Raw genomic sequence first — 25,802 nt, 5'->3', positions numbered from 1 at the left:
GGAGTATCGAATCAAGCCCCCTTTTGGTGTAGGGTATCCTGATTGACTACGAGAATACAGGAACGTTCGATCCAGTCGCCCTTCACATTCCAGGTGTCTCCAATGCGCCATCCGATTCTGTCGAGGCAATTTGGTTACTTGAATACCTGCGGTGGAATTGAAGTTCTTGCCAGCGAGCGCAGTGACCAGTTTCACGATGTGCCTTATTAATGTATCAAGATTCAAAATGCTCGAGTTGGAGGATTAAGCGTGACAGGGAGCTACCCCACATGGCCGAACATAGGTCGTGGCAGCTGTACAATCTTCCTCCTGACTTCAATTGTGCAATTGCGGCCAACTGCAACTCAACACGCTCGCCGGGCTAGGGGTTTGTAAATACTATCATCACCGATGCGCATTGAACCCTAAGCGGACGCAAGCCGTCACCCATCCCCCACCATGGCGACTCCTGACCCATCGACCCTCACCTCGTCCGCGGACATCTTCACGTCGACACACACGCTCCCTCAAATCCGTACGACACACCGATCCATCCTCAATGCCGTTGACGACAAAGCCCAGCGTCTGCGCACGCAGGTCGGCTCCTCGTATCGCGAACTGCTCGGCACGGCGGACACCATAGTCCGCATGCGCGATGACAATGAGACAGTCCAAGAGCTTCTGAGCCACATGGGTGCGCAATGTGGGCGAGGCATTGTCGGAGGCAAGGTCAGCGGATTGGCCACATTTGTGAGAAAGGAGGCGCATAATCAAGAGGAGGAACGGTTGGTGCGAGTAAGCATGTTGAATGCGTGCGCAATGGTCGTGGAACGAGTCCTGAAAGGCGGCGGCGGGTTGGAAGACAGCGTCTCGAGGGGCGAGCGCCTGGTGCTCGCGGCAAAGGTGCTCGTTCTGAGCCGACTACTGCTGAAGAGCCTGGGCGACGTTACTGGAAACCCTGGGATGCACCACGACATTGAGGCGTTGAAGAAGAGCTTTGGTGCGCTGCGCCGGCGACTACTCCGGCACATTGAGAAAGTACTTGGCCGAGTGACCCAAGACAGTGATCGCGAGGATGTCACCATGGCATTATGTGCATACAGCCTGGCAACCAGCTCGGGAGCGCGAGACGCTGTTCGCCACTTTCTACACGTTCGGGGCGAAGCGATGGCTGCGGCCGTCGATGCAGACAACCCCACGTCAGGCGACCGGAGCGAACATGTCATGCAGAGTCTACGGCTGTATACGCGGACCTTACTCGACGTCCAAGCAGTCGTGTCGGCGAAGCTGTCACAGGCGTTGCAAGGCCTGAAGGCTAAACCTTTGCTAGCCGACCCAGCTTTGAAGCAATTGCATGGCTTGCGTCTCGATTTGTACGAAAGATGGTGTGGTGAAGAGATACAATATTTCACGCCATTTATTCGGCATGACGACCTGGACAGGACCATTGCCAGAGATACCCTCGCCAAATGGGCAGACAAGGGCGGGCAAGTTCTCTTGACTGGACTCAAGGCGGCCTTGAGTAGCATGCACGAGTTCAAATCCGTGATGGAGCTCCGCACCAACCTGCTGCAGCTCTGGATCAGGGAGGGTGGGAAAGCCCGTGGGTTCGACCCATCCGAGATGCAAGACGACTTTCGCGAGGTTATCAATGGTCGCATGCTAGCGGTGCTGGAGAGCAAAGTCAAGAAGCTCAACCTGGTCGGATCAGAAGTCAGGGCAACATTGGAAACCTGGCAGGATGGGTTTACCGACAAGAATCGAGGCCTATGGGAGGAAGAAGGCTACGATACCGCCTTGCAGCAAGGCGCTGCGCCTTTCGTGGCGGAAGTTGTCGCGAGGGTCTACGGACGCAACGATGCCGTTTCGAAGGCGTCGAATTGCTACAAATCCTGGTTCCACGTGATTGACGACGTCAAACAGGTGGTAGAGTCACTAACAAAGCAACGCTGGGACAATGACTTTGATGAGGTGGAGGACGAGGAGACAATCGAGGCCAGGCAGCAGGCGCTCAGCAGAGACGACCCTCTGATGCTGCAAACCAAGCTCGACAGTACATTCGATAAATCATTTGAAGAGCTGGAGATCCAGTTGAAGTCCCTGTGGACGGAGAAGGCACCGCAATCAAATCGAGGCCCTGTGGCCATGTACTTCCTGCGCGTGTTACGAGATATTCGTCGCCAACTACCCGACCGCCCCGCAACCAAGTCATTCGGTCTCGCCATGGTGCCTCCGCTACATCAGGAGATTTCCATACATGTGGTTACCGCACCACTACGGCAATTCGCTGAAGCGGGATTGTCGGAGCGATTGGTAGCTGGTAGGCCCCTATGGGAGGGTGAGCCGCCCATACCAAATCAACCTTCGCCAGCCCTTTTCCAGTTCTTGCGGAATTTATCAACAGATATGGGAAGCGCTGGTATGGACCTTTGGAGTCCGGCAGCGGTCAAAGTGATCAAGCAGCACCTGGACGAGAAGCTTTCGCAATGCTGGAAAGACGAACTTGCCACGGTCGAGAAAGAAGACTCCAGCCAAGATGAGCAGCAAGACGAGAAGGAGACCGACACGGAAGAAGGCAAATCGGACGCCAAGAGAGAGCTGCTCATTCAGTGGCTTTTCGATGTATCATATGCCAGGACTTGCCTAGGTAGTGATTGCGAGGCGATGAAGGACCTGGAAGAGGCAGTGTTCAAGGCAACCGGTCTAGAGGAACAGTCGCGCACTCGCATCAGCAAGGGTGCCGACGCATTCTGGCAGCGTACAAGCTTGCTATTCGGCCTTTTGGCATAGACAAAAAAAAAAGGTACAATCTAGCAACCCTCTACAACTTGTGCCTCTTCTCGCCCGAGGCAATCTTGCGGAACTCCTCCTGCGGAATACCCGAAGTGAAGCGGTCCAGACCGGCGAACACCTCTTTCACATTCTGCGCGTCAATGACATCCAGCTCCGGCCGACGGATGAGAGCCTTGATACCAATCAGGCTGCTCCCAATGAGGTGCTCGCCCAGGCGGTCGTCCACTTCCTGTAGCACCAACTCTCTGAACTTGGCATCCTCGCCGTTGCCTGTCTCAAAGATCTTGTTCACGTAGCCACACTGCACCAGCTCCGAGGCCGTGATCCTCTTGCTCATGATCAACGCCTCGTTGGCCCTCGCAGGTCCCAGTCTCTGCACCAGCGCCCGACTTGCGCCTCCCTCGGCCACGAGACCAAGACTCGAGAAGGGGGTGAGCAGGAATGTCGAGGGGGCGGCATAGATAAAGTCGGCAAACGCGGTAAGGGCAGCCGAGAGACCGATGACAGGCCCGTTCAGGCCAATGACGAGAATCTTGGGGTGCGTGCTGAAGGCGTGGCAGATGTTGAGGTTGAAGGCAACAAAGCTCTGGAGCCAGTGCTTGTGCATGTCAGGATTGCCAGCTGACGGGGCTGCTCGTGTGATGGACACATCGGCACCGCTGTGAGAGGAGAGTGTTAGTCTAGTATGAACTTGATGCCTTTCGTCTCCAGTCGAGCAGGGAGAACCTACGCAGAGAAGAAGCGGCCCTTTGCCAAGATGACAGTGATGAAGACTTCGTCGTGTGTGGCGATTTCTCTCAAACCCTGTGCCAGCTCGTAGTAATCGGGTTGCGACAAGGCATTGAGCTTGGATTCATTGGCAATGGTGATGATGGCGACACGGCCGCGGTACTCGACATTGATGACCTTGTCACTTGAAGACATGATGGTGGTGGCTTTGTTTTATGGGGGTCGTGATCAACGAGCGTGATGGAAGGACGATAGGTCGAACACCCAACGGTTCTTTATAAGATATTTGACCGGCAATAATTAGGTGTGAGATGCTCATCCGGGGATGGAGTTCTATCAATGTACCCCAGGCCAATCCCGGACAAGTGGCTCACCCCAAAGATGCCTCGGTATGAATTTGCGGGGAACGCGAAGCTCTGCCGGGCCTGACCACACGCAAACCATTCACTTCTCACACACGGCTCAAAAACAAGAACAATTACAAGACGATGCAAGTGATATCGAATTGACAGACTCCTGCCCTTGCTATGCTGATGACCATCATAATTCTATCGCCTATCGCTTCTTGGGCGCCAAGTGTCGCTGCTTGGGGAAATCAAGCGGCAGCGCCAAGCGACCTATCTGCGCAGTGCCGTGCTCTGTCTTGACGGGCTTCACCCGCCCACCAATCTCATGGAAATAGGAATTGATGGTCTTCTGGTCGAGTCGCAAGTCATCTCGCAACGCCTGCGTGTCGGACTCAAAGTTGTCCACGATGCAGGAGAACACGCAGCAGTGCGTCATCAGCAGATCCATGTGGAATTTTCGCATGGTGCCTGCATCCGAGAATTTGCGACGGATCGATTCGACGACGGCCTCGGGCGCGGGATCCAGGGCTTGGCGCAGCTTGTCCCGCGGCGGGATGGACCGCGTGCCGCGTTCGCGACCAGGCTTGGTCGACATGTAGAAGATGAGCACAAAGCACAGGTACCGCAACACGCGTAGGCGGAGCGTAGCGTCGGCATTGATGGCGATGGGTGCCACGCGGGACACCACGAACCGCGATGGAGCCTGGATACTCTCCTTGTGCTGCGCCTTTTCCTGCCACTCGCGGATGGGCACCTGGTTGAGAATGTCCCGGCCAATGATAACATTCGGATCGTAGACGTCGAGGATATCGGTGGCATCGAGGTTGGCTTTGGGCACGGGCTTGGCTTCGTCCACCACCGCCTGCAATTCCTCTTTCGACGCCATGGTGGAGGTAATCGAGCCCACGGAAGTGAGCATGGCCTTGGATGCGGCGTCCAACGGTTTTGAGGGTTCGTCTGCATCCCTGCGCACCGGGCCGATGGCGTTGAGGGTTACGTCTGCGAGGGCCTTCTTGGCCTTCCTGGTGCCGAATGTCTGTCCCAACTCGGTTCTGCGCTCAAAGTTGGTCTGCTGATTATTAGCCACTGTGACAGCCAGCTTTGACTTTGAGCTCCTTACGGCGAGTGCCCTCTTGGCCGCGGCTTCTTTCTCAGCTTGCTGCTTAGCCCTTACTGCGCCGCGGACAACCATCTTCTTCGCCTCGATGACCTGCATCGTCCCAGTCTTGGGGTCGTAGACTCCGACATAGTGGTTGACCAGCGGTTTCGATCCACGGGACGTTTCCTCCTTGGCTGTGTAGTCGAGATTCGGATGTGACGTTGAGTGTAGCAGGAGCTCTTGCTGTGTGGATTTGGACTTGTTCTTCGCCGCAATGATCTGATCTTGGGGGACGTATGGTTGAAATGTCGAATCAGACATTACGCTTATGCCTGGGGCAGTCACTAGTCTCGAGTTAGATCACTGACAGTTGCTGAGGGTTCGTGGCGCATCCGTACCTATCACCGGTGGAGAGGACTTTGGTCGCAGAACAGACGACACCTTGGCCTGCGGTGCATGTGCGTCAATGGCGACCTTCTTGGAGGCCTTTGCAGAGCCTTCGCCCTCTCTCTTCCTTTTGGCCATGATGCAGGGCTGTGAGTGTCAATCGGGGATTAACTATTGAGTGGCGCCTGAGAAGGTGGGATGTTTCTACTATTTTTTTTCTTCCGCTTTGCAGCGATCACTGGCGGCAGAAAATTGATTGAACCGGACTTGAGCCGGGGCGGTGTGCCAGCGCCTTATGGAGCTGGACCGATGGCAACCCCACCCCACCAAGTCGAGTCGTGACTAGGTTGGCGACGTCACACACTGCTATGCGCGTGCACACAAAAGGGAATTTGAGGGTGAATTGTGCTGGGGTGCAATGGCACATGGACGATAGCATCAAAGCTCCCGGTAGAAACAATTGACATGGCATGTGGTTTACGCATTCATTTATGGGGAGAGCGTGGAATAGTCACATGGAAAACTGGTAGTTGTGCACGAAGCTTCTGATTGAATTGTCAAGTAACGTTCGGAGTGGCTTCCAAGCCTGCGTTCTCATGGCAGATAGCTTCAAATAGGTGGTCGCTCCTGCGTCCAGCTGAGTGCCTGACCCTCCGTTTGGCGTAATAAGCGCATCTCTCATTCCAATCTCACGTCGTCATCATCCAGGCTCGTCAGGGTTGCGTCCATGTCCTCCTCCAACAAGATCTGGGAACAGAGCGTCGGAAGCATTGCAGGTTGTCCTTCCCTGTGTCGGCAAGACTCAGGCGCGAAAAGGTGTCGTGGGTTCTCGTCAATCATGAAAGATGGTTCAGGTCAGGTTGTCGCGTGACACGCTTATTTGCTGCCGAGCAGGTTAGATACGGTAGTGTAGAAGCCGTGTTGCATGCAGGTGACTTACGAGCGAGCCCTCATCTTTCTTCTCTTACGCTTGAGGCGACGAACGCGCTTCTTCCTCCATTTGGCTCTCATCTTGAACGAGTTTGCTGCGGCATTGTTAGTCAAGGCCAATGTCAACCAAGCTTGCGCCGGCAACGCAGCTTGCCACCACGACGGCACCGTCCGCCATTGGCTGGGGTAGGCGCGTGATGATGACTTGCGAGCGTCGCAATTGCTATGGGGACTGACGTACAGGTTCGTGGATGAGAATCGTTGTTGGATAAGGAACAATGTGAATGGTGAGGGGGGAGAAGTGTGGCGGTTAAGGCAGGCCGAGCTAGTAGGGTTAGGTTTTGACCAGTCACGTGTGGCCTGTGGACTTTACGTCACTTTGTCACAGCGCGGATCTCGCTCGCAAACTGTGACACACACTGTGTCCCTGCAGCAAGCTATGATCCACATTCAACTACAACCTGAAGCTGTCGCGACCTTGTTCAAATGATGACCACTTTAGGTCATCGATGTTTTTTGACCACGCACTGTCAACCCAAAGTTTGCTTGCATGAGGACGTCCAGCTCTTTGGCCGTTTGTGCGACCCAGGTAGATGGCGCCGTGTGCGTGCTTGTAAGAGTTCGCTCGTGGAAGGAGCACCTGGCAGGTTCCCGTTCTTGCTTGGGGCACATACACGGGCAGCATGTAACAATTCCAGTCAAAATTCACACACTTCGCTCTCTACATTGTGAAAAGTCGAAATTGTACCCTCTTGGACGATAACACCGATCACGATGCTTCCAGGTTTGCGCCCAAACAGCAATGGCGAGCCAGTGGCCACGCTTCAATTCTTCGATGTCCGCAAGGGTCCTGGGCCTCAAGGTACCCCCTCACTGTGTTTGCGATTGAGGCATCCTACTGACTCCTTCAGATACGATACTGATTCAGAGTCACGATGTGTTTAGGATCGGGCGCTTTGCCACTTCCAAGTGAGCCCTATCTATCCACTACCAAAGGCAGTGCTGATTCGAGTAGTGACTTGGTCATCGGAGGTGACACCGATGCCGCAGTATCTCGAAATCATTGCGAACTATACTCCATTGTTTATGAAGCGAATTTGTGCCATGTCTTCGTCCGAGACCGCCAGTCTGTCAACGGAACCTACGTGAATAATGTTTATGTTGGCCAGGGCCCTGATATCACACCTGGTTATCTACTTGAAGATGGCGATGTTATCGAGATCAAGCCGTACTGGAAGTTTCGGTACCATCAGGTAGCCCAATGCATCGAATCGGATCTGACCCCAGTCCAGTCAGGGGAATGCGAGGTTAGCAACCCCGAGTCCTTCGCTGCCTGATACTGACAGCATGCAGTCATTCTCTCATCAATACAAGGTCACTAAACGGTGTCTCGGACAAGGTAGCGATGGTTCTGTCTATTTGGCGCTTAATACGAAGACCAAGAAGCAGCTCGTTTGCAAAGTGGTTGATCTGGACAGCCTCCAGGGAAAAGGGAGGCGTGGCAAAGACCAGCGCCGTCGGAAGCTTCAAGAAACGGACATACTGCGCCAATTGCAACATGTACGTTATATCAACTGTCCGATGCATCGATTATAGCTAACAAATCTCAGCCCAACATATTGGCCTACGTGGACGCTATATGCTCCCCCCATACACTGTAAGAACCTCGTCCCGCATCCGAAAATCATCTCTCATGTCTGATAGCTACACCTTCACAGAGCTTGCCTCAGGGGGCGATCTCATGTCGTTCTTCTTCCGACACGAACGCATTCCCGAGTTTGACACCCGAATCATAATTCGACAAATTGTTCGGGGGCTATCGTACCTCCACAGCAAAGGCATTGTGCACCGCGACCTGAAGCCGGAAAATGTTCTTATGGCATACTCGCCAAGCATATCACACCACCGCATTGTGCTCGCAGACTTTGGTGCATCAGCAGTCTCGTGCAGGAGTCGGATGCTGACCTCGGTAGGTACGTTGATTTACCAGGCGCCGTAAGCTTTCAAATATCCCCTAGTCCCATTGTCCGCTTGTCTAACGTGATCAGTGAAATCGCAACAAAAGGAGTACCTCAAACTAGCGCTGTGGATATATGGTCCCTAGGTGCCATTGCTTTGTCCATGGTCTCAGTCGAGCATGGCATACCCCAAGACCTGCGCTGTCAGGGCCAGGGAGTTTTAGATCGTTTCCTGAAAGACGCCTTCGACATTCCTAATCCTACGCCGTCTCTGAATGCTCGCAAATTTGTTCGCAGCTGTCTGAGAATCTCGCCAAAACAACGCATCAGTATCTCGGAAGCGCAATCTCATCCTTGGCTCTGCACATCCGAGAAGCACGTCGAGTTTTTTGAGCGCCTTGATGAGCGAATGTTGTCAAATTGGCACGCGAATGAACAAATCAGGCCGCTTCCATGGGATCTCGACAACTTGATAGATGTCATCGCGAGCCAAGGGGAAGTGGGCGCCGCGACTCCGGTTTATGGTGGTGTTATTGACATGTGTTCTTCAGTTGTCATGAATCAGAGTTCCAAGCATTTCACATTGGGTGATAGGGAAGGTCAACAACAATTTTCATGAGCGGACACCAGCCGACACCACTCGGCCTAGAAATCGATTGTGCATATTCAACCACGGGTAGGTGCACTTTCGAACGGCTTTGGCGGAAGTAATTGGCGAAGCTTCCGAGCAGGTGCAGCGGTTCACTCGGCCCTGGATCCAGGTCCTGTAATGTTGACCTAGCTGGTCGCGCCAGCGGAGCAGCAAGATATTCTTGCTGTGGTCCTCATCATCTCTCGGTCGCAGATGTGTCTTTGTCGCTTGTTTCGCCGATCTGCGCTATCTGTGCTAATTCATTGTTCAAAAGGGGCTGAAAGCGAAAACAACACTGACAAAGCTGTGCACATCAGCCATTACTTGGTTATAAAGCTAGAGCTTCCGAGCTGCCATTTCAAATCCAAAGGCTTTCATTATACTTCCATACATGATTTCTTAAAGGAATGATGCCCTATTCAAAAGCCACCCCAGACCGTCAGTTGCCCATAGGACTCCTCCCGCCCAGGAAGCTAAAAGAGCCGCTACCACCATTACTGAGCAAGATCTTAACACTGCGGGATGACCAACTCGTCAAGAATACGTCAAATTCCGACGCAGCTACAGCTCGCCGCGCAGAGCAGCGAAGTGAAAGGGTGCAAGCCGAGATGAAGCACCTTCTAAGGAAGGAAGAGGCCCAGGCGCAGTGGACGATCAAATTTGACAAGCAGCGCGAAGCCCAAGAAGCAAGCAATGCTGCTCTCCAAGACAAGAGGCAGAGAAGAAATGTAGAGGACAGAGCTGGCATGGGTGAGCTCACCGAGACAAGAGACCAATTACAGGCCTGGGCGCGCGAAAGGGGTCTGCTACGCAAGGCAAAGTACGAGAGCGACGCAGACTTCAGAGCACGGATGGATAATCTGACAGCGTATCTTGAGAAGATGTTCCAGACACACAAGGGGAAGGTCGAAACGGAGAGTTTCAGATACGTCGAGGGCTTCCCCGTCCGAGACCGAATGAAAAGGCCGGCGCTTTTCCCAGACAGGCTGACGGGCTCTCTCAGGGTAAAGTGTCTGCAGTGTGATGTTCGTCAAATGCGATGCTCACTTGAGATGGGCGGCGTGAGAAGCGAAGCTTGCAGCGTCTGCAGGAGGCACGGCGAAGGAGACGAATGCTGCTTTTGGCAGCAGAACTACAGGAATCCTGCTGACAGCCGCTTCAGATTCACGAAGCAGCAGGCAAATGGAGATGAAAAATATGCGGATGAAATAGCGCGCAAATGGCACAGAGTACGCAACCGCATCAAACTTGATGTCGTCAATGGAGGTTTGCAAGAATGCTGGACAGCGTCTTTTGCTTTACCCAGGCCACAGCACTGTGGAGTCTGGGATGAGCAGACGGATGATCTTGAGCATGAAAAAGAGAAAACAGGGGAGGAAGTCGTCGCATCGGTATAGGGTAAGTAGGGTCTACGCCATGGCTTTCATCTTGGAAGCACAGAGATCAATCAAGCAAGTGCAGCTCCTTGCGATTTCCTCAGACAGTCTCGCTTGGAGGGGCGCCATACAATGTCACCTCCTGATCTTGCCTCATACCGTCTCGATGCCTCTGTTGCCCAAGAAATCTTCACCACCCAGATACTCCCCGCCGACATCCTCCCTCATCCGCCCTCACCATACCCTACGCGACCACTTGCCCTCTTGACACTAGGACAGACCGGTGCAGGCAAGACACGTCTCGTACCCACACTCCTCTCTGCGCTTCACGCCCAAGGCAGGAATCCGGTGCATCTCATAGCGGACGTATACAAGAAATATCATCCCGAATATGCCGCGCTAGATCCAAAGATAGCCTCCGCAGCAACCGGCAGCGACGCCAGGCTATGGCTGGAAATGGCGGCTAGTGAAGTGAGCCTGAGGCGTCAAGATGTCGTGATTGAGTCGGCATGTCGACATCCCTCAGATTTCACGAGTCTTGTACGGATCTTTCACAGACAAGGGTACACGATCAGTGTGGTGGTTCTCGCGACACCGTACGCGTTGAGCCGATTGGGGATCCTGGTGAGGTTCTATGAAAAACTGCCGGAGGCAGCATCACGGGGGTTGCCGTTGCGCTTGACGCCCGCAAAGATACATGATGATTCTTACAGAGGCTTTCTGGAGGCCACTGCCTGGCTGGATGAAGAGAAACTGGTGGACCGAACGATCCTGGTAAGGAGAGGCCACTTGGTCGCCTTCGTCTCTGAAAGAGACGAGAATGGCAAGATCAAGGGAGGAGTGAAGGACGCGCTTGAGCGTGAAAGACAGAGGCCACTGACTCCAGCGGAGGCTGCGGTTGCACGAGCTGGGCTGGACGGACTAGAGAGAATGCCAGCTGCAGAAGGCCATCTTGCCGAACTGAAGCATCTGTTGCTACCGCTGCTCAACACCGACAATGAGCAGAGTCTGGAGAGCGATTATCCAGTTCTGTATCCACTGGAGTTGCAAGGGGAAGACAACATCGTGGGCTTGGGAGCCCCTGGCGCAACTGAGAACTCTAGAAATCATCAATAAATCAAACTGGGCTAGAGATTTGGCCATCAAACAATGCGCATCTAAACGCCAATCCATGCCACTATCATCGATGCGTGCCGTCATGCCTGGCCAGGTCCTGCTCAACAAGCTGTGCTCGTTTCGTCCTCTGTCCCGTGTGCTGTATATCCACAAAGTGCCATTGCCATATATGCGGGCAGAGTGCCACTTTCATCCAAGACTATCATCAACAATACATATCCCAAACGCCGCAAATCAAGCCATGTGACACTCTTGCTTGTTCCTAACACCGGCTCCATGTGTGGCAAAATTGCCAAATTAACAATTAAGAAACAATAACAATGGTATCAGGAGCACCCGTCATTCTCACTCGTGAGAGGACGACGGGGCTCAAATCGGTCTCGGTGATGCCTCAAGATGAGGCACACTACGTGGCGTCACATCTCCGCTCGCCCCTCGTGTCGTTGGCGAGTGCGTTCTCTGGGGCTTGTTCGCATCCGCTATCATTTGTTGCTTCTGGCGAACCTTAGCAAGCCTTCCCGAGATCATTTTGACCACTGCACGTAATTAGCATGGAGCATCATGAAAGCACGTGCGAAGATGGACTTACTCTTGCGAATATGTTGCTCCTCATCACTGTCAATGTCGGGCGCAACATCTTTCGCGGGTTCTTTGCCAGCCATGATCTTCTTCGAGCTGTCCTCGTCACTGTCCACCACGGCCTCCAGCATGCGAATCGCGGTCACATACGACAGCTCGCAGCCCCCCAAATTCTCGTTGGTTACTTCGTCGATGGCGGCCGCTCGGCTCATTTCAAGAGCGCGGTCATACATCAGCTTTTCCGCACTGATTCCGGGGGTGAGGTAGACGTCTTTGACTCCTGTACTACCCGCGGCCGATGTGGTGGACTCGTGTCCTTGGTTGGATGGATGACTGGGATGGTCTTCAGGCAATCCCCGCTGTGACTCGGTCAATCTGAGGCGAACGACTTCCGACTTCTCAAGCACCTCGTTGAACCGTTGCCGGACCCATTGCACAACAGCGTTGATGCGCTGCACAATTGTCTGTGCGACAGCACTGCTAAGTCCACTCGATGTCTCGCCACGACTCCTCTTTGACCACCACATGCTAGCAATGTCCATGGCTCGGGCAAGCAGAGTCAGTGACTTGACATAGAGAACGAGAGCCTCTTCGGAAAGTGACACGACAGCCTCAACAGTTAGCCCATCCTCGACTGGGTTCAGCTGGTCAACGTCGGCTCCGCCTAGGCCGCGCTCCGCCGAAGGAGCCATAGGAACCAACTGCTTGTACTTTACTTCGGCGAACCCATATACACAGTCGCTTCGCGTCGCTAGCTCCTCGATGGTGTGCGCTGCCATCGCATCTTCGTCAGCGGCATGTGACGTCCTGACGTCGCCGATAGCCCCAGTTGTTGCTGGAATGGGATAGGCAGGGAAAGCCTGATACATAGGCGGGGATTGCCCCTTTTGTCCCAAGATATGAGGTACCTTGAACCCGAACAGCCGCAGGCTCGCGTCTTGTATGGCCTTTGATATGGCACTTGACGCCGAGCCGGGGCTTGAGGACAATGCCTTCTCGTAAGATGATCGCCGATCGTGACTTGCGTGACCCCGGGCAACCAGTTCGGTGCGCGATGGCGTCGGGATGGCGCCCGTGGTCGAAGTCGGGGTACCTTGTTGGGTCGAGCGTCTCGCCATCTGGCCAGCTCGGGGACTCATCTTCTCGTTCGCCGCCAGTTCATCTGCCAGGGCGTTCACCTCAACATGTCTCCGCTCAACGACCACATAGTCTCGCTCAAACATAACATCTTGAGCAGCCTTTTCCTCCTCCGGCGTGCGGCCAGTTGGGACTTTACGACCACTGTAGGGTCGCACGTCCGGATTCACAGTATTGCGACGCGAGGTTGTTTCGGCTGGGCGCGGTTGTACAGGCATTGTGGCGGAGTGTTGTGGAACAGGCCTTCGAATGCCCAGACCTTCTCCATCCTCACGAGGAGACGAGCGTGGAGGCCGTTCTTCTGCCCCCTTGCCTGTGTTGGGCCGTACCTGACTAGGGCTCGAAGACAGAGGGATTCGTTCGTTCGAGGCGATTTCGCGGGGTGCATCTCTTTCAGTGTGTCGGCGTGAGCTTGCTCGCGACAAATTCCCGGCTGGCTGTTCATACTCTGCCTTGGGTGGAGGTGCTGCTTTTGGGGCATCATCTTCCACCAACCCTGGGATGTCGGTAGTGACGACGGGGTGCTGGAAGAAATTCTCAAAGCTCAGGCGCTCGACGGGATTCCTCTTCAACAGTGCTCGTACAAGGGCCTTCAGGTCAGCAGTGACCGTGACTTCGCGGGGAAACTTGATGACGTCCTCAGCAGCCTCTATCTTCCTCAGAAGTTCCACGTGGTTCCTTGCCTTAAAAGGGGGCCGTCCTGTAATCATTTCATACAGCACGGTTCCCACGGACCATAGATCAGCCTTGGCATCGTATCTCTCATAACGAAGGATCTCTGGCGCCATGTACAGCGGGGAACCGCAGAGAGTGTCTGCTAACGATGTCGATGGCAGAACTCGGGCAAAGCCAAAGTCGGCTAGCTTCAGCATTGGTAGAGACTCTAACCCCGCGCAAGGTATTAACGAGTTGTGGCTTCCCTCCATGACTGGCGTGTTGCTATGCTGTCGTGCTGATTTCGCGGGTAGAAGCAAGAGATTCTGAGGCTTCACATCACGATGAACGTAGTTCTTCAGCCGTAAGAACTCAAGCGCACTTGCCAACTGCTTAAGAAAGTGGCGGATGACAACTTCGTGAAGACCAGAGTTGGGAGCACTGGGGTATTTCCGGGCCATGTCGTGGGTAGCCGGGTGCGTAATCAACTTCTCCCGCTTCTTGATGAATAGGGAGAGATCCCCGAGCTCGCAATACTCCATGATGAGGTTGATATGTGTCGATGACTCCACGCAGTCATGTAGGGCAACGATATGTGGATGTCGCAGGGTCTTGAGTATTTGGATCTCGCTGTAGAGGTTCTCCTTGAGCTTCTTGTTCAAGCGCTCTAGCTCGACCGATTTGATGGCTACAATTTGTTTGGTGTCCTGGTATCGTCAGCACAGAAATAGAAAGTTGCTAGAGCAGCTGCACACACCCTATGTAGACCCTGGTATACTTGAGCGAAGCTTCCTTTGCCAATCTCCTTCTCGATGACGAACTGCCCAACTGTTGTCCGCCTTGGTCTCCGGATGCCCTGGGGACCGGCATCCCGGGAGCTCGCCATGATGTGGTCGAGGTGTGTGATTGTTGGCTGTTAAGGGACGATGCGAATTCCACCTCAGCCCGAAGGCTAGATCGTCTGACGGGGAGCGAACGGCGAGACCGTCATGTATACGCTGTCGGAAGGCGTAGAGGGATTCGGTCGAGCAAAGTGACGAGGGTCGGATCGGGCGCAGATGCGCAGTGCGGTGAAAGGGCTAGTGGGCTTGCTGATAGATGAGATGGCAGAGGCCGGTGGAACGTCGAACGGCCCGTTGTCGTCTGCGAGAACGGCAGCGCTCGGAGTGATGCGCAGCGACGGATGTAATGGAGGCTAGGGAACGTCTGTCAGCTAGACCGTTGTCAGACGGATGACAAAAGGCGTTGGTGATCTCGTGCGATGCCCCAGACAGTCGGTGGAAGGTCGAGGAGAAGTATCGATGACTCGAACCATGCGCCCCGGTGTGTACATGCAGATGAGCAAGGGTATGGTGTCAGTCAGTCTGGGGATGGAGGGTGTCTAGGCCTGGGCGAAGTGACTTTCGACTAGAGAAGCTCGGAGCTTATCTATCGTCCCTCCCCAAAAAACACTGTTCGATTTGGTTCTTCCAGACCAAGCCAGCCAAAGTCCAGAATGAATAACCTTTATGATCGCAGGGGATAGATGGTGCTGTTGCGCTGACCAGACCGAGACCCAGATGGGCTTTAACCGTTTAAGGCGGTGGCACAAGTGGAAACGACGTCAAGATGTGGTGTAGGACTCAAGGGGATCGCTCGGTACTTACTCCGGGGATGGGGTCCTGAAGTCAGGGTATTATAGCTTCGAATACAAAGATGCCGAGAGTGCACCCTGATGGATAGAGGATACTTCGTCAGTTCAAAGTGTCGTAGGGATTGATGCTCGTGGCTAAGTAAGTAGGCGCGTCTCTTCGAGTCGAGTCGTCGTGAGTATCGCGAAAGCGGAGCAAGGTGATTGGGGGAGTGGAGTCGGGCGTTGGAGGAGTCTCAACGCGAAACGAGCCTCCCCATGCGTGTGAATGCACGAGTGAACGAACAAACAAAGACGAAGTCTCGAGCTCAGGGAGAAAATTCCAGGATGATGACAGGACAAAGTAGACAAAGAGCCATGGAAAAGGCAACGACGATAAGACAGGCCCGCACTCGACATGGAGGCAGCTGAGGCACCCAAGGCAGTATCAGATGGATGCGCCCCCGTCTCATTGAGCTCGTGATGCGATGCGCTGCCAGTCCCCACCGCTCTAGTGACCACTGGCACGACAGCGCATGCAGTCACTGCAGGCCCGGATCCCACAGGGGCTCGAGGTACCTTGACCAATCGAGGCGTTCACTCATGGCGCTAAGCTTTTCTGGGATGTCTCCAACTTGTGCCGAAATGGTACCTTTTGCTAAACCCCATCACATTGCACAATGTCGATGCGGCGACTGTTCTGGAACGTGCCTATCAAAGATACTTTTTTGATCCAGATGTGAATCACCGACCAGGATGCCGGGCCCCGCCGGCTCCAGTCTTGACGTTTATCGCCAGGCCATCTCATGATGGCGTCGTCCCCGACAACCGATAAGGCACGTTCGAGTCACGATAGCGGCGTGGCCAGTCACCTCATATTATTAACCCTTCCTTTTGTATTTCGCAACCCATCAATTGATCGCGAGATCACGGGCACATCTTGCGCATTCTCGGAGCGGAGATCTAGATTCAGGGAAGCTTTCGTGATGTTGTTCACTTTCCACTTGCACATGTGACATGGCTACATGTGCAACTGAGTGTGCTTCCAGGCTCCAGCCCTTGTCTGACTTGACGCCGCTTTCATCCACGCTTCGACCACTTCGTTACCAAGTACGGGTACTCATGAAACCACTACGAGGTTTCTACGGAGCACTGCGCGCCAAGTTGGGTGTCTTGGGTGCAGAGCAATTGTTCAGCAGCATTGTTCATGCCTGACTATTCTGTTCCTGGGCAATCCGTCCGTAGGCAGCGGTGCATCAATACACCCTCATTGTGACGAATCCGCTGATGTGCAGGTCCGCTCCCCATCCCCTATCGCCTCAGCCCTGCCTGATAGGCAGTCAAACTGGTATCTACCTACGTATGCTCTCTTGGCCCGATGTGCAGAAGTGGACCGCTACCCTGATAGGCTCTACCTAGAACCGGCCTCGTTACATGTCTCGCTTGCCTTATTACATTTACCACAGGCTCCATGTCCACGATATGAACGTTTTGATGGTTATACTTTTTTGGAAGCATCCCTAGTTCCTGTCACATTCTAGGCCAAGCCACCTTACCGCTGAGCTTCGAGCTTGCAGACACATGCGCACACCCAGCCTACTCGTTGGGTGTCACGACATGCTGCGCTTCGATACATCTGGACCATCGTAGCACAACGAGACACACCAATTGCCGTCATCATTGGCACAAGGTGGGGGCTCATCCAGGATGTACACTTATTCAATCTCGCTGTAATTTATTGAAGTGTCAATGTCGCCGAGGGCCACTGAAGTCCCGCAATAATGGACTGCGTACATGATGCTACATATGTGGATGGACACCCGGACCCTTGGGGCATCAATAGCGTCCTGTGGAGATCATCACTGCTACGTGCTGACATGCAATCGTGGGAGATGAATCATGCTGGCTTTCTGTGTCTTGCCCATGTCCTTAGAATTCAGCAGACGCAAACTCCATGGTATCATTTCATTCATGCATTGTCTTGTTATCCCACCCGAGTCGTCCATTTTCATACTAAAATCCCTACAACGCCGTGACTACAGTAATGCTGAATGTCTTTTTTTTTTCGAGACTCGCGTCGGACAATCTAGTGCCCACTGGCCTTCTCCACGCTAGGCAGCTCCTTGATGGCCTCAGCAATGATGTTCAGACCCTTCTTCAACTCAGCCTCGGTGATGACCAAAGGCGGCGCAAAGCGGATGATATCGCCGTGGGTGGGCTTGGCAAGCAATCCCTTGCTCTTCAACAAGAGACATAGGTCCCAAGCCGTCCTGCCTGACGCAGCCGACTCATCAATGACGACGGCATTCAGAAGACCCTTGCCGCGGATCACCTTGATGATGGGCGAGTTGAGAGCCTTGATGCCGTCGCGGAAGATGTTGCCCAGCTTCTCGGCCTTGGCAGTCAGATCCTCCTCCTCCATCAACTCCAGAGCGCGGATCGACACGGCACAGCCCAGCGGGTTGCCGCCATAGGTCGATCCGTGCGTGCCAGGCTCGACAACCAGCATGACCTCCTTTCTGCTGAGCACGCAGCTGACTGGGTACATGCCACCGGAGATGGCCTTGCCCAAAGTGACCATGTCGGGCTTGATGCCAGCCCATTCAGAGCAGAGCATGCGACCTGTGCGGCCGATACCCGTCTGGATCTCGTCGCAGATGAACAGCACATTGTGCTTCTTGCACAGCTCCTGGACCTTGGCCAGGTAGCCCTCGTCCGGAACCACGACGCCAGCCTCGCCCTGGATGGGTTCACAAATGAATGCAGCAGTGTTCTTTCCGTGTGCCTCGAATGCCGCTTCTAGATCCTCGATGTGGTTGTAGCGAATAGCCTTTCCGGTCGAGGGGCACGTTGCGCCGATGTTGGGAACATATGGGCCGTAGTTGTCCTTGGAGTCAGAATCGGTCGAAAGTGTGATCGCGACCATCTGTCTAGTCAGCATTTGCGTACCACCTGCTAGGTATTCGACAGCGAGCTTACCGTGCGTCCATGGAAGTTGTCAGTCGCGGAGAAGACCAAGGCTTTGCCAGCCTCGACACCCTTGACCTTGTATGCCCACTTTCTTGCAATCTTGATGGCAGTCTCGACGGCCTCTGCGCCCGTGTTCATGGGCAGCACCATGTCATAGCCAAAGACGTCCTTCACCTTCTCTGCCCACCGGGGGAAGACATCGTTGTAGAAGGCTCTTGAGCTCAGCGTCAAGCGGCTAGCCTGGTCGGTCAGGGCCTTGATGAGTTCGGGATGGCAGTGGCCTTGGTTCACGGCGCTGTAAGCAGAGAGGAAGTCGAGATATTGCTTGCCTTCGGGGTCCCAGACGTGGACACCTTGGGCGCGAGCAAAGACCACAGGAAGAGGATGGTAGTTGTGTGCTGCGAACTCTTCCTCAGCCTTGATGGCCGACTGCGTGGAAGAAGCGTGGAAGCGAGGGGTTGAAGCGCTGCCCGTCCGCGGGGCACCGTTCTCGTCTGCGTGGGGTGCCATAATGTTGGCGATTGATGTTAAGGGGGTAGTCTTGGTTTAGGATTTGAATTGTTATGATCTGAACAGATGTCAGTACCGTAATCACACGGACATCTTGCCAAGCAGGATATTCGCAAAGATAGTTCCCTGGGTCGAAGGCTTGGAGCTTACCTGGTCGTGTAAGTGACAAATGACGTCGCTTCCTGTGGACAATTGATAACTGGTCAATTCTACCGTGAGATGTTGTGCGAGCGAAGCAGAAGACAAAGGTCAGACGATATCCCATGATGAGGAATTCCCCTCAGTTATTATACCCGTCGTGATTCAAGCGTGATCCCTCCTCTTTGAAAAAGTGGTCGACGCTATACCCCTAAGTGCAAGTGCTCCTTCTTGTCACGAGCGAGCCTGCCTTGCTGTGATGTCGGTCGAGATGCTGGATGCGCCAGATAGCACCTAGCCGAGAGAAACCGGCCCGGCTTAAACCAATCAGTGCAGCGTAATTACGTACAGTGTTGGCGCTTCCAGTTAGGTCCAGAGGACCATTCTCTCCCTGAGCCGCCTAACACGTGAGCTGACAAGCGCAAGCTTCCCTGCCACCACCACCACTGACAAGGTGGGGCTTTCCCTATGTCGTTGTCAATCGCACCCTGCGCCCAGGCTCCATTCATCGCCGCCAATGATATGGTGCCCCGCTAAACGACCCTCAGGCTTCCAACGAACGCATCGAGGCCAGCGTCACATCATGTGAAGAACGACGTGTTCAGGGGTCCACTCGCACATCGATGGGAGTCGTCCTCACTCTAGCAACATGTCTGTCACTTCGATCAAGAAAAGTTTTGTCTTCCTGCGGGCAATCATCATCATAAGACTCATCAATGCCTTTTGGGTGACAACCTTCTTCCAGCCAGATGAATACTTTCAAGCCTTGGAGCCTGCCTGGGGGCTCGCTTTTGGGGCACGTAGCGGCGCCTGGCTGACGTGGGTAAGAAAACAACAAAGACCCCTTTTCATCGCCTCGATCGCAATGCTGAACGAAACCAGGAATGGCGTCACCAGCTGAGGTCGTCTCTGCATCCAGTCATCCTCTCGGCAGCCTACCTGGTAGCAGACTATGGGACCAGATATTTGCCTATCGGCTCGACCGCGAAGACGGCGGTCATTGTTGGCGCACCGCGGTTCGTGCAGGCCATCATCGCGGCCCTGGGAGACTTCTTCACCTGGAAGCTCGCCATGAAAATCTATCCCGACAGCAATGATTCCTCCTTTGCCGTAAGTACTTGCCTTGGAGAGTGAGGGTCACACTGCGCGGGACCACTGTTGACGCTGTACACATAGCTCTTCCTCCAGCTCTTCAGCGCATGGCAATGGTATTGTTCCATCCGCACCTTTTCCAACTCACTTGAGACCACCCTCACCATCACGGCTTTGTACTACTTCCCCTGGCAAGACCTGCTAGGCGTGGCAAGGACAATCAAGGAGAACCCTAAGATGGCCAACAGCATCGACCAAAGGCCCCGCGCGCTTCGCCTGTCGATCATCTGCGCTGCTTTTGCGGTCCTCCTGAGACCTACAAACGTGCTCATTTGGGCGACAATCATCTTCGTTTCTGTCACCAGACTATGCTTAAAGGGGCCGAGTCCGCTGACCCTGGCCAAGGTCGTCGTCCTACTCAGAGAGGCTGTCTTGTGCGGCACCGTCGTTCTTGGTGTCTCCCTCATCTCGGATCGTTTGTATTTCGGGTTCTGGACGTTTCCGCCGTACAATTGGCTGTACTTTAATATCTCAAAGTCGCTGGCTGTCTTCTACGGCCGAAACCCCTGGCACTACTACATACTGCAGGGCATCCCCCTTCTGAGCACGACATCTCTCCCCTTTGTGCTCATGACGCTATACAAGCCATCGGCGTCGACAGAGGAGCGGTACAACATTCTAAGGACGATGACATTGGCTGTTGGGGTTACCATCACCGCGCTCTCCCTCATCTCGCATAAGGAGGTCAGGTTCATCTACCCTTTGCTTCCCATGCTCAACATCCTCGCGGCACCTCTCGCAGCCCGCTTCTTCACCATCCCGCCGCCCACAACGTCTCAACCACCTCGGCTCAAGAACAAAATGTGGCTATACCTCGCTGTGGGCATCAACGTCCTGCTGGCGGGTTACCTCTCCCTCGTCCACCAACGCGCACCCCTCGAGATAGTCTCTCACCTTCGGAAATCCTACCAGGAGTCCCCTGCAGCGCAGAAGGATGATCTGCATGTACTCTTTCTCATGCCATGCCACTCCACACCATGGCGGTCTCACCTCGCGCACGACTCCATGAACGCCTATGCGCTCACGTGCGAGCCCCCGCTTCACACAGCGCCAGACACGCCGGAGAGGGATTTGTACCGGGACGAAGCAGATCGCTTCTACGATGATCCTATCAAGTTCTTGTCTACAGAACTTTTCGCTGGAGAGGGGCGATCTCCCTTACCAAGGTACATTGCTGGATTCGAAGGCATAGAACCCTGGTTGCACGAGTTCTTCGATTCAACACCCACTGGCAGGAACCTCGGTGTCACCGTGAAACCAGTGTGGTCCGCATTCAATGGATTCTTCAATGAAGACTGGCGGAGAGCTGGTAGGATGGTCATTTGGGAAACAACGCCAGTGGAACGTCACGCAGATTTGTGATTGTATTGCAAAATGGAAAAGGAAACACCTGGGGTTCTATATTTATAGTGGCGCCGCCCAAATACCGGGCTCGAATACATTAACAGCCGCCCCCTCCCTCTCTGCGAAGTAAAATAGAATAACGCTCAGACGGGGTACATTACAAGAAAAAAAGAGGACGTGTACACATTGAGCCCCTTTATTCAACATGTCAAAATTTTGGGTCGCCTTGGTCATCCAGGAAGATCTCGGCGAAAAGTCATCCCGCATTAAATAGTGAGACATCCGCTACTCCATGATATCAGACCCTCAGAGAATTGTTCAAACGTGCCTGCCCATCAACGACAACGATAACGCCACCTTTTGCCTTGTACTTTCATTGCTTCATCATGATCATGACTTGGAAGCCTCGGTCGCCGCCGTGTCAGCAGCGACACCTGGGGTCGGAGAGTCGACATGGGCCTCAGGGTTGGGAGCTGGCTCCGTGTGAGCGACTTCGACGTCCGGCTTCTGGTCGTCCACAGGCTGCTCAACAATAGTGTCGATGGTGGGCGCATGTGGCGTGGGCTCCGTTGGTGCGACAGGCGATTCTGCCGGTACCGTCGTAGGCTCCTCCTTGATCGTCGTAACTGGCGTGGACTCAGCCGGAGCATCCGCCTCGCGATCTGCGGAGGGGTGTGACCCCTCAAGCTCGACGGCGGGTTGCGCAAATGCCGGCTGCGGCTCTTCTGCGATGGCCTCCTTTGCCTTCTCCATACCAGTTGCGTCTTTCCTCTCGGACCCAGAGGGTACTCGCCTCTCACTCGGCGGATCCCGCTTGATGTCAACACTCTTGCCCCTTGACAGAAAACTAGCTGCTCCATTGTCGGACGGCGGGGGCGATTTGTTGCGTCGTTGCTCGGCTGTCTCTTTGGCCTCGCGGTATTTATGGCGGATCCAGCCCAGAGGTCCTTTAGGCTCATCCCTGCCAGAGTCCTGAGCATCAGCGCTGGCCGCGGCCGCCTCTGAAGACTCTCCAGTGAAGCTTTTCCTCGGTCTTCCCCCGAAGCTTTGTAGAGACGTCTGGCTGGTATCGGCGTGCTTGGTAGGTCTGCTGTCGGTCGATTTCCTGGGACGGGTGCCTTTTTTATCCTCACTAGATCTGCCATTGAGCAACCCTGTCCCCTTTTCTCGATCGGATGTGTCATTATAAGAGGAATGCAAGGAAGTGGAAGGCGACTTCTGGGACCTCAAAACGTTGTCGGTGCGGGGGCTCTCGCCTTGGGTAGAGGGCATCGCAGGGATGTCGCTCGACGCCTCGTTGACTGGATGAGCGGCAAGTGGCTGGGGCTGGGAAGACTTCGGCTCAGAGGTTGTCGTCTGTTCTAGTGGGTTACTTTGCTCTGCACTGGGCGAGAAGGGTGGTCCACTCTGAGGTAGCGAGGTGTTCGAGCTCTGGGCGCTCTGGCTCATGGTGCCAGGTATCCTCTTCTTCTTAAGCTTGTTGGGTTGCCTTTTACTGTCATCGGTTGGCGACCTGTTGAAGAGGCCGGGTAAATTGCGCTCCTTTTGAAGTACACCTTGATCTTGGGGTACGCTCAACAGACGCTCTTGACTGCGGTCAGGATCTTGCGAAGGGTTCACGGCTGCACCCATTGGAACCGCGAGACTCGACTGCTCGGACATCCGGGGTGTGTCCAATGGTTGCGACTGGGTTAGCGGTTCCAGGGCGGAAGGCGAGTGAGGCCCGGCGCTGTTGTCTGGCCGTCTGAATTTGCCTCCGGGAATGGCTGGTGACTTTTTGGATGGAACAGTGTTGCTTCTGCCCAAGCCACCAGTCGGCGTCATGCTGAGCGCCGGGCTATTAGGGCCAGTGCTTTCCTCCTTCCTCGAGTGGCGCGAGTTCACTGAGCGGTTGCGCCGAATTTGACCCTCGCGACGAACACTAGCAGCGCCAGCACTCGCGTTTGAAGCAGATCGCGTGACACCACCGGAGGTCCCTGTGGGTGTCACAGGTGGGACGCCGGCCCCAGATTCAATTTGCCGACGCGTGGTCTCGTCCGCTGCGGTACCGTGCATGCCAATGAGGAAGTGGTCTTGGTTTTCGATGAGGAATATAATGACGCATTGGTTGAGACGGTATTCCTCGGGGGCCATGGCATGATCGGGGTGGGAAAGCATGCCTGGCTGAAAGATAGCTGCTAGGTTCTGGGATGTCATCCGATTCTCCTCAGATTTGGCTGCGAACACGGCGAGCAAATCGAGGATGTAAAGGAGCAGTTGCATATTGAGCGGAGGCAGTTCCGTGATCAGCTTCTGATACTTCTCGATGGCAGCGTTCTCGTCGAAGTTGTCAATGTACTGAGGTCCCTCAGCATCGCCGACGGCTTGCTTTGTAGCTCCACGCAGGGGCTCGCGAAACTTCTCATAGAGATCGAGTGGAACAACAGGCTCTGGGAGATCGTTCAGGTAGCGGCGGAAGACGTTGGCTGCGTCGTGAACGGTGTATCCGTCCCACGAGAGCCCCTTGCCATAACGATCGGGTGAGTCAAAGATGGTCTTGAGTTCTTTGATGCGCTTTTCTGAGCCGCTCAAACGGAAAATTCCTTCGACGCCAGTTGCTAATATCGATTAGCCAAATGAGAACCGAATTGATCATGGGAAACGCACCCTTCTCCTTTAGGAACACACCACATTTCGCGACGACGATGGGCACGTAGCCGTAGATGTAGCTCTGGCCATTCTCCTCGAGCGAGATGGCGACGTTCGCGTACTGGATGCTCTGTCGTAGTGGGATGCCGAAGATCCCTGGGGCTTTCTGCATTTCTGATGATTGTTAGCGATCGTTTTGAGTGACATGCAGCTTGACGAATAACTGGCGAATGTGGATTCGAGTATTCGTGGGATTTCAAGCTGTTTTCCGACCGGGGCGGCTTGAGACAGTCTGTTGATCTGGGCCACAAGCGGGTCGCCTGTCATCGCTGGTGGAATGGGCCATGCACATACCAGTCTGCTCCTGATTCCTGCGCGGTAAAGTAAAGTTCTTCCACCAAGACTTAAGGTCACGCTTCGCGGGGGACGAGGAGGGATTGACGGGTGCGCCTCCATGTTGCGGCGGTGGACTGGCTGGGTGCGCCGAGGGCGTCGCGGACGCCATGGCGAATGACGACGGTGGTCACGGTCGGAAGTCAAGAGAGGGTGCGCAACGACGAGAGCCCGCGTTCGAAAAGACAATAGTCTTGCAAAGGTGAGAACAGCTTGTCTTTGGTTCGGACTGCCCTCGACCCCAGCGCCCAATGGAGATTCGAGAGGGGTCGGGACGTGCGCGGCGGGCGCAGATCGAATGGGGGGAGCAGGATGACTGCGCTTGCTCGACTCGCGCGATGCGACCGACGATGATGGCAGACAAGGTCGCAGCGCAATTCCGAGGAAGCGGACGGGTTCCGACTTGTGTATGAGTGCTTTGGTACTAGCCAAAGCAAACGATCGAAGGGTGGTCGCAGTGAACGGCGGCTCGAGGAGGAAGGAAATTATCCTGGCTGTAACCAAGTAAGTACGGAGTAATTAGGTCGTCAAAGGTCGAGGTCCAGTCTAGTCCAGGCTCGGTGCAAGAGGACTGGAGCAGCAGCGGTGCGTTTGATGAGCATGGAGGGTTGCGCTGGGTGAGACGACGCGATCGGTGATTGGCGGCTGGCCAGACTCCCTTCTGGAGGCCTTGGCGGACGCTAAATATAAGTACTTTATTACTACTCCGTACCTACTAATAATTACTACCTTACCTGTATACTTGCTTTACTCATTGTTGGTCTTTCAGTGCTTGATGAAGATAACAAGTAAGACCGTACAGCATTCACTCGTCCAAGTACCTGATCTTCTGCCATCATACTGCTACAGATCGCTACCCTCGACACCCTGCTGGTCGACAGGCGCACTTGGCTGGCGTCCTTGGTAGACGCTGGCAGACTAAGGATACTGGTAAGTATATTTCTGAAACAAGGCAGAGAAAGTAGCAGCGGGCGAGGTGTGATGGAAAATCCAGTCAGGCTGCGACGCAATCACACACATAGGCAGGCAGGGAGGCAGATATTGGGGGATTAATCCTCTAACTTGATGTTAACAGCTCATCTGTTTCTGCCTTTGCGTATACCATTTGCCAGGATAGCAAGAACTTACTGAGCTGAGCTGGCCGTATTATAATTGACTGGCGTGAAGTTTGCGCCTGGTTCAATACGTGCCAAGAAGACACATTGCAAACTCTCAACGGAAGATACCTGGTTGATCGACCAACTAGAGCGCTGCGCGCGCGTGATGTTCATTTCCCCTCGATGCGCCTGCTTAACGCAGTTTCCCGCAACGATATCTGCATCGTCAGTCAATACCTGACCCTC

General features: G+C 54.4%; 9 protein-coding genes across 9 annotated transcripts; 4 read left to right on the top strand and 5 right to left on the bottom strand.

Moving 5' to 3' along the window:
• The first annotated feature begins 101 nt into the window (after positions 1-101).
• On the top strand, positions 102-2,785 carry F5Z01DRAFT_132727 (uncharacterized protein). Its single transcript, XM_046257586.1, has one exon. The coding sequence runs from the start codon at positions 439-441 to the stop codon at positions 2,767-2,769; it is 2,331 nt and encodes a 776-aa protein (XP_046117792.1). The 5' UTR covers positions 102-438; the 3' UTR covers positions 2,770-2,785.
• F5Z01DRAFT_132704 (enoyl-CoA hydratase/isomerase) lies at positions 2,785-3,876 on the bottom strand. Its single transcript, XM_046257585.1, has 2 exons — positions 3,503-3,876; positions 2,785-3,431 (listed from the first exon to the last, which is right to left on the bottom strand). The coding sequence occupies exons 1-2, from the start codon at positions 3,694-3,696 to the stop codon at positions 2,801-2,803; spliced, it is 825 nt and encodes a 274-aa protein (XP_046117791.1). The 5' UTR covers positions 3,697-3,876; the 3' UTR covers positions 2,785-2,800.
• Positions 3,877-4,056: 180 nt separating this feature from the next.
• On the bottom strand, positions 4,057-5,472 carry F5Z01DRAFT_637080 (RNA polymerase I associated factor, A49-like protein; the record flags this gene model as incomplete). Its single annotated transcript, XM_046262254.1, has 2 exons — positions 4,057-5,291; positions 5,346-5,472. The coding sequence occupies 2 exons, from the start codon at positions 5,470-5,472 to the stop codon at positions 4,057-4,059; spliced, it is 1,362 nt and encodes a 453-aa protein (XP_046117790.1).
• Positions 5,473-6,928: 1,456 nt separating this feature from the next.
• F5Z01DRAFT_132548 (kinase-like domain-containing protein) lies at positions 6,929-9,021 on the top strand. The gene is made up of 8 exons (XM_046257583.1): positions 6,929-7,126; positions 7,176-7,233; positions 7,280-7,571; positions 7,618-7,824; positions 7,875-7,921; positions 7,969-8,259; positions 8,313-8,721; positions 8,774-9,021. The coding sequence occupies exons 1-8, from the start codon at positions 7,039-7,041 to the stop codon at positions 8,780-8,782; spliced, it is 1,401 nt and encodes a 466-aa protein (XP_046117789.1). The 5' UTR covers positions 6,929-7,038; the 3' UTR covers positions 8,783-9,021.
• Positions 9,022-9,263: 242 nt separating this feature from the next.
• On the top strand, positions 9,264-11,759 carry F5Z01DRAFT_688128 (zeta toxin-domain-containing protein; the record flags this gene model as incomplete). The annotated part of the gene is made up of 2 exons (XM_046266035.1): positions 9,264-10,244; positions 10,338-11,759. The coding sequence occupies 2 exons, from the start codon at positions 9,264-9,266 to the stop codon at positions 11,343-11,345; spliced, it is 1,989 nt and encodes a 662-aa protein (XP_046117788.1). The 3' UTR covers positions 11,346-11,759.
• F5Z01DRAFT_132647 (Serine/threonine-protein kinase) lies at positions 11,654-14,879 on the bottom strand. Its single transcript, XM_046257584.1, has 3 exons — positions 14,473-14,879; positions 11,935-14,422; positions 11,654-11,881 (listed from the first exon to the last, which is right to left on the bottom strand). Exons 1-3 carry the CDS (start codon positions 14,599-14,601, stop codon positions 11,715-11,717), a joined length of 2,784 nt encoding a protein of 927 aa, XP_046117787.1. The 5' UTR covers positions 14,602-14,879; the 3' UTR covers positions 11,654-11,714.
• Positions 14,880-17,385: 2,506 nt separating this feature from the next.
• Positions 17,386-19,089, bottom strand: F5Z01DRAFT_132477 (ornithine aminotransferase). The gene is made up of 3 exons (XM_046257582.1): positions 18,955-19,089; positions 18,304-18,862; positions 17,386-18,250 (listed from the first exon to the last, which is right to left on the bottom strand). Exons 2-3 carry the CDS (start codon positions 18,802-18,804, stop codon positions 17,411-17,413), a joined length of 1,341 nt encoding a protein of 446 aa, XP_046117786.1. The 5' UTR covers positions 18,805-18,862; positions 18,955-19,089; the 3' UTR covers positions 17,386-17,410.
• A 380-nt stretch (positions 19,090-19,469) lies between these two features.
• On the top strand, positions 19,470-21,642 carry F5Z01DRAFT_132380 (glycosyltransferase family 22 protein). Its single transcript, XM_046257581.1, has 3 exons — positions 19,470-19,765; positions 19,825-20,052; positions 20,119-21,642. Exons 1-3 carry the CDS (start codon positions 19,592-19,594, stop codon positions 21,454-21,456), a joined length of 1,740 nt encoding a protein of 579 aa, XP_046117785.1. The 5' UTR covers positions 19,470-19,591; the 3' UTR covers positions 21,457-21,642.
• Positions 21,643-21,828: 186 nt separating this feature from the next.
• F5Z01DRAFT_674741 (putative Rho GTPase activator) lies at positions 21,829-24,571 on the bottom strand (the record flags this gene model as incomplete). Its single annotated transcript, XM_046265078.1, has 3 exons — positions 21,829-24,035; positions 24,085-24,240; positions 24,421-24,571. The coding sequence occupies 3 exons, from the start codon at positions 24,569-24,571 to the stop codon at positions 21,829-21,831; spliced, it is 2,514 nt and encodes an 837-aa protein (XP_046117784.1).
• Between the last annotated feature and the right edge of the window lie 1,231 nt (positions 24,572-25,802).

Source organism: Emericellopsis atlantica (assembly GCF_019669845.1).
Source record: "Emericellopsis atlantica unplaced genomic scaffold F5Z01scaffold_15, whole genome shotgun sequence".
Lineage (NCBI taxonomy): Eukaryota > Fungi > Ascomycota > Sordariomycetes > Hypocreales > Bionectriaceae > Emericellopsis > Emericellopsis atlantica.
Note: the sequence above shows the minus strand (reverse complement) of the source record. Positions and strands in the feature narration are given on the sequence as shown.

Bases quoted from the DNA above. Each gene is read 5' to 3' on its own strand.
- F5Z01DRAFT_132647 (XM_046257584.1), bottom strand. From the start codon at position 14,601: ATGGCGAGCTCCCGGGATGCCGGTCCCCAGGGCATCCGGAGACCAAGG. The intron at 14,423-14,472 runs GTGTGTGCAGCT...TGACGATACCAG, and splicing joins TATACCAGGGTCTACATAGG to GACACCAAACAAATTGTAGC. The intron at 11,882-11,934 runs GTAAGTCCATCT...AATTACGTGCAG, and splicing joins GGAGCAACATATTCGCAAGA to TGGTCAAAATGATCTCGGGA.
- F5Z01DRAFT_132380 (XM_046257581.1), top strand. From the start codon at position 19,592: ATGTCTGTCACTTCGATCAAGAAAAGTTTTGTCTTCCTGCGGGCAATC. The intron at 19,766-19,824 runs GTAAGAAAACAA...GAACGAAACCAG, and splicing joins GCGGCGCCTGGCTGACGTGG to GAATGGCGTCACCAGCTGAG. The intron at 20,053-20,118 runs GTAAGTACTTGC...CTGTACACATAG, and splicing joins GCAATGATTCCTCCTTTGCC to CTCTTCCTCCAGCTCTTCAG.
- F5Z01DRAFT_132704 (XM_046257585.1), bottom strand. From the start codon at position 3,696: ATGTCTTCAAGTGACAAGGTCATCAATGTCGAGTACCGCGGCCGTGTC. The intron at 3,432-3,502 runs GTAGGTTCTCCC...CTCCTCTCACAG, and splicing joins AAGGGCCGCTTCTTCTCTGC to CGGTGCCGATGTGTCCATCA.
- F5Z01DRAFT_132477 (XM_046257582.1), bottom strand. From the start codon at position 18,804: ATGGCACCCCACGCAGACGAGAACGGTGCCCCGCGGACGGGCAGCGCT. The intron at 18,251-18,303 runs GTAAGCTCGCTG...CTGACTAGACAG, and splicing joins ACAACTTCCATGGACGCACG to ATGGTCGCGATCACACTTTC.
- F5Z01DRAFT_132727 (XM_046257586.1), top strand. From the start codon at position 439: ATGGCGACTCCTGACCCATCGACCCTCACCTCGTCCGCGGACATCTTC.
- F5Z01DRAFT_132548 (XM_046257583.1), top strand. From the start codon at position 7,039: ATGCTTCCAGGTTTGCGCCCAAACAGCAATGGCGAGCCAGTGGCCACG. The intron at 7,234-7,279 runs GTGAGCCCTATC...TGATTCGAGTAG, and splicing joins GGGCGCTTTGCCACTTCCAA to TGACTTGGTCATCGGAGGTG. The intron at 8,260-8,312 runs GTAAGCTTTCAA...TAACGTGATCAG, and splicing joins ACGTTGATTTACCAGGCGCC to TGAAATCGCAACAAAAGGAG.